The following is a 9,186-nucleotide window of genomic DNA, read 5'->3' as shown; positions in this document are numbered from 1 at the left end:
TAATTGTGGATAATTTTCACTGTAATGTAATTAATCCAATGGATTATGAACTTTCTAAGACATATTTTCTTCGATATTATCCAAAAATTGTATAAGCAGAAACGATATTTTTTAAGAAATATCGTATTACATGTGGCGATTCTATTTCAGTATGAAATGGTGTCTTAATCTTTAAAGTCTTATTTAAACACAATTTGAATTTGACCAATCACAGGGCCTACACCGTCCAGACGCTGGAGTAATAATATTATCAGATTATCAATAAATCATTATGGTACCGTCATTAAATGATAAGTTATTTTGTTTTTAATCACTTTGTTAGAATTAATACATTGTGTCAACTAGTTTTGGTTTTACTCAACCTTCTTCAAGAAAGCATTATTGGAAATTAACCTAAGTAATAACCTACCATACATTAAATACAATATAAGATTAACATAAAAGATAGATAAATCATATAATGTTGCATATAACCACGACTTATGGGAAAGGAACGAAGCAACCGCAAATAGCGCGAAACGTCGCAAAGGATTACTTTGTTCCTTTCCCGTATTTCGTAGCTCGGCTCGCATTTCTGTTCTCAGATGAATAAGCAGCAATGATGAGGACAGAGCTTCAGAGAGTGTATCGGCGAGGTGTAAGGGAGGGTGGAGGTAACATGGTTACAATATATACTTATATATTTATTCACACCCGTTAAATAGGCTTTTACGTATTAAATTTATGTAGTTTATACAATATATTCATAAAAATAAACAAGAAAAATTTCAGTCATGGAACTCCATATGAAACAGACCGGCTCAAGTATCGGAGCTCTATAGAAGCCCGAGCAAACAGACTTCCAAGAAACTGGGCGTCTTGTATTGGGCTCGCAGATTCTTCAATGCTTACCTGCTGCTAACCCTATACAAATCTAAAGTACGCCCAACAATTGCATTTGGGAGCCACCTTTGGGCTGGAGCCCACAATACTTGATAAACCTACTTATTCTGTGCAAAGGAGGACGGTTTGTCTGATTGAAAATCCATTGTTAACATACCGATTGCCATCTCTAATATACAGACGCAATATGGGCATGCTTAGTCCCTTCTAGGGGTATTTTAATGGAGCCTTTTCCAAGAAGCTAGCAGCATTGATCCCGTTGCACCGATGCACGTGCGTGAATAAAGGCACAACTTTACATATCTGCGGAAAAAGTTATGATTTTACCTTCCTTCCCAGGGACAGGAGTCAACCGCGCTAACAACTTGTGAAATGCCGATCGGGTAGTGCCATTTTTGTGAAATATATAGATGGCGTTTAAACAAAGCTAAACAATAAAAACCAGTAATTAAAATAAACTTTCCAAGATTAAGAAACGATACCTAATTCGTAGGCACATTACATCCTCTCCTACACACAGTTATTATTTACCTACAATTGTTTACCTACCGTCGTACCGTCTAGAATACAGTGAAACACGCTCCGCATTAAAATTGCCTAAACGATAAGGATTTACAAGTAAATCTAGTACAACGTTTTTAATAATTGAAATCACTTGGTGTTCGACGTTTACAGTCAGTTAGATTTGTGAAAAAAAGTGTATAGTGAGCTGTGTAGTGATTAATAAAATAATTATAAAAACATTTCTTACATCTTAAACAGACTAAACACGCAGGCGCTAATATCAAGTGTTGTCATTATATCGCCATTGGTCGTAAAGGTCGTCATCTATCTCGCTATTGGCCGAAAGTGTCTGATTTTGGAACTGTGCCCTACGGATTACGGCAAACAGGCGCTAGTCTGACAAGAGCAACTTATCTATTTATCAACTAAACATAAATAAATAAAAATTATAAAATTTATTATTATTCATCGTCATGAAACTTATTATTAATTTATTATTATTCATCGTCATCAACGAAGGAAAATTACCTGAAGCAATCTAAGAATTACAAAGCAACTTGGAAGTGCCCAGAATGTAAGGTGAAACAGCGGTCTACAGGAAGTAATGCGGAAACCCCTGTTCGCGGTAATAGTTCCACTGCACATAGTATGACCCTAAGTGATGAATCTAAATTAATGATGTCTCATATAGACCGTAAGTTAGATGACGTTTTAAAAAATCTTAAAAACGAGCTATTTGTATACCTCAACTCACAAATAGTGGAAGAATTAGGGGACATCAAGACAAAGTTAAGTCATTTCGATGAACTCAAAACATCCCTAGAATTCTTCTCCACGGAGTACGACAGACTTAACAAAATATGCAAAGAAAATGAAGCAGAAATTAAAAAACTTAATGCTGAGAATTTTCGTCTACAACAGAGCCAAGAGGTACTTATGAATAAATTTAATGATATCGAGCAGACGAACAGGAACTGCAATGTGGAGATCCAGATGGTTCCTGAAAAGAAGGATGAAGTTATCAAGACGTCAGTGCTAAAATTGTGTACTGCTGTCAACTACACATTAAAGGAAGATGATATTAAGTCCTGCCACCGAACACCTCATCATCCGAATGCCGTTCCAGGTTCTCGACCTAAAAATATTATTCTAGCTCTACCCAGCCCTCGTATACGCGACGAACTACTATCAGCAGTGAAAGCTTTTAATCGTAGGAATGCTGATAACAAATTGAATCGCCAACATCTTGGATTCCCGGACTCTTCCCCCATTTATGTATGCGAACATCTATCTCCACACAACAAGGATATACACGCAGCTGCTAGGCGCGCCGCCAAAGATCTTCGCTACAAGTACGTGTGGGTCAAGCATGGGCGCGTTTACTTAAGAAAAGATGACACTTCTGCTTCAGTACTAGTAAAAAACAAGGATTCACTCCTTAAACTATCTCAGTAATCCTCCGTGTTTTAACTGATTGTATACATATGTCTTATAAAATACAAAATGGATCTGAAAATTTTCTACCAAAACGTTAGGGGAATTAAAACTAAAACAAATGACATAAAAAATGAAGTTATAATCAATAATTACGATGTAATCTGCTTCACTGAAACTTGGTTAAATTCATCAATATTCAATAATGAATTGTTTGACGAGCGTTACCTGGTTTTTCGAAGAGATCGGGAATCCACTAACTCTACATCTAGAAAAGGTGGGGGGGTATTAGCAGCAGTCAATAAAAAAATAATAACAATTCATAAATCATCTTGGGAAAGTGGTGGTGAAGATTTATGGTTAATGATAAAACCGCATGAAAATTCGAACTCATTCATCTACATGTGTGTACTGTACATTCCCCCTAATCTATCTGTCGATGATTACTGTAATCGAATCAAAAATATTCAGGATATTTATTTGCAACACATTAATCACAAATCTCAATTTATAATCATTGGTGATTTTAATCAACCTGAAATTAAATGGACACCTGACATAGCATATTATAAAAAAATACTAGCTCCATCCAATTACTCTAGTCACAAAGCTCACTGCCTTGTCAATTTGATCTCAGTGTGTAACCTTCACCAATTTAATTATTTACTTAACAAAAATTTTAATATTCTCGACCTTGTTCTATCCGATAAAACCAATATTAATATTTCAGCCACAGCTAACTTATCAAAAATCGATCATCATCATCCCTGTTTTGAAATAAATGTAAATTTAGAAAAAATGCAATACTTACAAGAAAATCACTCTCCTGTCAAACATAACTTCAAGAAAGGTAATTATGAAGGATGTTGTCAGGATCTAACAAATGTGAATTGGACCTCACTTTTCAGCAACTGTCATCTCAACAATAAGGTACAATTATTCTACAATATTCTATGGGAAATTATAGATAAACACATTCCAAAAAAAAAAACTCACATAAAAAATCACTATCCCAATTGGTTTAGCGAATCTCTAAAAATGCTCCTCAAAGAGAAAAATAAGGTTAGACTACGGGCTAAAAAACACAATAACCCAAGAGACTATGCCGAGTTTGCTACTCTTAGAAAAAGATCAAAAAAAATACTTAAAGAATGCTACACAACCTATATTAACCTAGTTGAGCAAGGGATAAAAGATAATGTAAAGACTTTCTGGGCGTATTCTAAATCATTGCGTAATACAAATTCTATTCCAAAAATAATGTATATGGATTCAATGTCTGCAAATAATGGACAGCAGATTGCCAACATGTTCTCTAATTACTTTGGATCAGTTTATACTCAGTCGAATCCCACATCAAATACTTTCGGACTAAATGCTGCTCTATTCAACCAATTTAGTCTTAGTAAACTTAATGTAAGCATGGAATCAATCAAATCCTGTTTAGAAAGAATTGATATACATAAAGGCCCAGGACCAGATAAAATACCTCCTCTGTTTGTAAGATGTTGCTCTAGCTCGTTGATTAAGCCACTTTTCATTATATTTAACGAATCATTATCTACAGGAACTTTCCCAGATTTATGGAAAAATGCACATATTGTTCCAATACATAAATCTGGTGATCAGTCTTTTGTGAAAAATTACCGACCAATCAGTATTTTATCATGTTTTGCAAAAGTCTTCGAATCTATAATGTATAATTTCATATTCACACACTTTAAACCACAATTATGCATTAATCAACATGGATTTGTTCCCAACAGATCTATTAATTCTAATCTTCTTGACTTTTGTGATTATGTTTGCAGTGCTTTTAACGAAAGAACTCAAGTAGATACCATTTACACAGATTTTAAAAAGGCATTTTATAAAGTAAACCATTGTATTCTACTACAGAAGCTTGATCGTATAGGTATCCACGGTGATCTATTAAGATGGCTTAAATCTTACTTGGAAAATAGAACACAGTTAGTACCTATAAATGGGTATGAGTCACCTCCCATAATTGTAACCTCAGGTGTACCTCAGGGGTCCAATCTTGGCCCTCTGCTTTTTTTAATCTTTATTAATGACCTTGGCCCCATTTTACGCTGCCATTTTGTTTTATTTGCTGATGATCTCAAGATTTACCGTAAAATTTCCACTGATTCTGATCAAGTTATGCTACAAGAAGATCTTTACACACTATATAGCTGGTGTACTCAAAACGATATGTTTCTAAATATTGATAAATGTTACATTATAACCTTCACTCGTAACAGAAGACGAAAGAATCATGCATATTTCATTAATAATGTTCAATTAAATGCAGTCACCACTATTAGAGATCTAGGAATCACACTTGATTCAAAATTTAAGTTTGATGTACATATCAGTGATATCACGAGTAAATCCTTGAAAATGATTGGTTTTATACATAGAATATCGAAACCATTTAAAAATACCCAATCCATTATAACCTTGTACCACTCGTTGGTCAGAAGCAAATTGGAATATGGTAGTGCTATCTGGAACCCTCACTACTTGAAATATTCAAAAACTATTGAATCTGTACAAAAAAAAATTCTAAGATTGTTATCGTTTAAACATGGACTAAGTTCCGTACTGCAGTCTTATTAGGAACGACTCCAATACTTTAACTTTAGGACCCTGGATAAAAGAAGACAATTTGCTGACTTAATATGTCTACACAAAATTATTCATGACAAGCTTGAAGCAACTCAATGTGTGAGCAATATTCTTATTAAAGTTCCCAATAGACGTAATCTAAGGAATCATAATATATTCCATCTAGAATTATTTAAGAACAATATTGCCTACTTCAATCCATTATCTAGAATGTGTCGTCTGTACAATTCTATTGAGTGTAACTACATAGATATATATGCAAATAGTCTCACTTATTTTAAAAAGCAAATTAGCAATAGATTGTGAATGTTTGTTGTTTTTCTTTATTTACTCTATTTGTTTTCTGTTTTATTTTTGTTTCTCTTGTTTTTTTGGATCATATTTTTATCTGTATGTTTTGTTTCTGATATCTCCTTTTTTTGCCTTTGCTCACGTTTTGCTGTTTATATATTTTTTTGTTAATACATAGTGTATAATGACACTTAATCTGTGCATGATGTGAACATTTTTAAGTGGACTGTTATACACATATGTTTTTTTTTTGCAGCGCTTATCTAATCATTTTTTTTCATGTTAATAGTCTGTAAATGTTCCTAAACAATAAATAAATAAATAAATTATTGAAATCAAGAGAGAATTTATTTTTGTACAAAGGTGATGGAATGTGTTTTCTAAATAATCTTCGACACATCTTTATGAGCAACGTTTGTTATAAAAGCCTTGTGCGATTACGATAACGACACACAAACTGAGCAGCCAGCAATACAACCGCCACGTCTGCTACAAACATAAAAGTAAACATTATGTAGAGGGGTCCATTGTTAAGCAAAAAAAACACAAGAGTTTAAGATTTCAACAAAAGTGTTTAATTTCGTTATGTGACTTGTGAAGAATTCTTCACTAATATTTAGTGTTAGATAAGGATGAAACCGTAAGGCTAAGGACTCACGGAGCGATTTTTACCCGCGCCCGCAGCCTTTGTAGATTGCAGATATTTATTTAAAAAATTAAAGCACATTTCACGACGCGTTTTGAGCCCGCAGCGTGTGCGATTGTTTGCGGGGCCCGCTGCACCCGCGGTTATCTTGTACCGGCGGGCGCGGGCGCGGTCCCGCAGCCGCGGCGGGTTGCTCCCGCGCGCTCTGCGATCGGTTGGCGGGCGAGTTAGTGGAACTCAACAACTGCCCGTCTTGCAACCGCCCGTCTTGAGATAATCAACCGCCAAGATTGCGGGCGATAACCGCAACCGCGGCGGCTGCGTCACCGCAAAAAAGAGCGGTCTCGTGAGTTTTAAAAAATAAAACTCCATTCCGCCACCGCAGCGGGCGCGGGTAAAAATCGCTCCGTGAGTCCTTAGCCTAAGCGCCGCCTTCACCAATAAAATCTGAGCCAGTTCTGAGCTAAGTAAAAATTTATGCCAAGCATAAATGTTGCGAAGAATTTCTCAATACCATTTGTCCATCCATTTTAACTGAGAATTTTCTGTGTAAAGCAACTAAATGAAAGTATATTGGTCTTATTGCAATGAGGAAATGGAGTCTAATTGTTTTTTTAATCAAAAATGATCTTCTAACTTAGGTTTTAATAAGTAATAATTATTTTATAAAATAATTATCAAAGCTTTAATTTTTCAATGCCCGCTAAAACGCCCGTGACGTCACAAGGAACCATGTGACGTCACATGGAGCTAGCATGTTGTATCAACAGGGTCAACTCAGTACTAAACTAAGAATGACTCATAATATAGTTGTTATTTTTTTATTGTGTTTATTTCTTGCTAGAGCAATCCCGATGAGTTACAGAACTCATTTTAGGGCAGGAGGAACTTACAATTCATATGTAGGAGGTAGTAGGTACAATTTTACAACAGTATTTTGATATCAAATATAAGTTTCACATTCAATACAGCATAAAAATTAAAATAATGACACGTTAAGTAGAACAAACAACAATAGAAAACACGTTATGACACGTGTTTTCTATTGTTAACAATATTTCTATTATCAACAATAGAAAACACGTTAAGTAGAACAAACAACAATAGAAAACAAGTACAGAAAGAAAAAAAAAAAACATGGATAAGATACAACAAGAAATGACAACACAGTTACATATTTTCATTTTTAAATGTAGTTAAAAGTTGTATTAAGTTGAGATATATCATTTAAGCAGTGTTATAAATAATCAACACCACGCCTTGTATTTGCATCTAAAAACATTCCATACACTTTATATTATTAATATATTCTAAAAAATCGTCGACCGTAAAACATTACATGCTTGTAAAAATTTGCCAAAGTTTGCAGATTTTTTGTCAATTATTTCTATATCAAATGAAAAAATTGCAGTGACAATAACCTTTATAATACATCTGTGTATTTAATATGTTTTCAGTTTCATATAAAGTGGTATTTTTACCGTCTACGTAAGCAACAAAACAAAACTGACTAAAAGTTCCTCTATCTTTGAAATCACAATTTTTATATTTGTATTTCTCCGTTTGTAATACTAAAATTTTAAAGAGTCTTTCAACATCAGTAATTCATTTAGGCATACATTCAAAATCAGTAAATCATTTTGGTATACATTAAAAATCAGTCATTCATTTTGGTATACATTCAAAATCAGCCATTCATTTAGATTCACAAATTTCTTATAACGAGACATAGAGAGTTTAAAGCCTGCGAAAATAATATAATAAAATATTTAAAACGTGGCTCTAGGAACAGCCGATTCAGTGATGCAAGCCAAGGGGTGTTTTGAAGAGATGGTATTTTATGCATTTTTAAACTAGTTGTACCCCGCCAAACGTTGCTGTGACTCAGTTTGTCTGGGCAGATAGAGATACAATAGCGCGGGTTGCTTTTACGACCAACAGATGGCGCTGTTTTAAAATAAGGCATATTTTACCTGTCACAGGTGACATCTATAAAATATAAGCATATAAAAACACACGCGTATTCAAATGCAACGTGGTGTAAAATTTTTTAAAAAATCGCTGAAGAAGTATCGTAGACTTAAGATTTTGAACAAACGAACCATTTATGTATTTATTTCCTCCGCTGCTAATCTCTCTAGGGAATTCTTGTGTTGAGTTGAGCAGCTTTAGAATTAAATTCAATCAAATGAGTACATCACATAACACATACACATATGGATCACATCGAATATGGAGCTCCTAAGGTGACTCATGACAGAACCCACGACATGGGCGATCCAAAATCACCACTTTCAGCCAATATGATTTTTTTTACCATTTTCTTGAATAGTTTATTAGCCCGGAGTAATTTACATTGACTGTAAATAGGGGATGCTAGGTTTTCTGGTCGGTGAGCTGCTATATGTTCAGGGCCTGGTCCGGTTGCTGTGATGTCGTATATCTAAGGAGAGAGCCGTTTGTCCAAGAAAGCGCAAGGTCGGAGGTCAAAAGCGGTCGTAGCGGTTACTACAGGAATATGCAGTACAGAGTGAAGCGTCCAGAATAGATGTCGGAAGAGAGAGAGAGAGAGAGAGAGAGAGAGAGAGAGAGAGAGAGAGAGAGAGAGAGAATTGATATATTATCATATCATTTATCACCAGCAAATATCAAAACAGTGTCATCTGCAAAAACAACTGATGTATCAATAAACGGCAGCTTGCAAAGGTCGTTAATATATAACAAAAATAAAATTGGACCTTGAACACTACCCTGTGGAACACCATACACAATTGATTTATTCGAACTAATGTGATCAT

The 9,186-nt window shown here is 34.7% G+C and overlaps 1 protein-coding gene across 1 annotated transcript; it reads left to right on the top strand.

Annotated features, from left to right (window-relative positions):
• Positions 1-2,064: 2,064 nt before the first annotated feature.
• On the top strand, positions 2,065-2,841 carry LOC149422888 (uncharacterized). The gene has a single exon (XM_089633020.1). It carries the CDS (start codon positions 2,065-2,067, stop codon positions 2,839-2,841), a length of 777 nt encoding a protein of 258 aa, XP_089489146.1.
• The last annotated feature ends 6,345 nt before the right edge of the window (positions 2,842-9,186 follow it).

Source organism: Hesperophylax consimilis, chromosome 6 (genome assembly GCF_061612785.1).
Source record: "Hesperophylax consimilis isolate HC1 chromosome 6, BYU_Hcon_1.0, whole genome shotgun sequence".
NCBI lineage: Eukaryota > Metazoa > Arthropoda > Insecta > Trichoptera > Limnephilidae > Hesperophylax > Hesperophylax consimilis.
Note: the sequence above shows the minus strand (reverse complement) of the source record. Positions and strands in the feature narration are given on the sequence as shown.

What these genes read in the sequence shown, in the direction of transcription:
- LOC149422888 (XM_089633020.1), top strand. Translation starts at nt 2,065, where the DNA reads ATGTCTCATATAGACCGTAAGTTAGATGACGTTTTAAAAAATCTTAAA.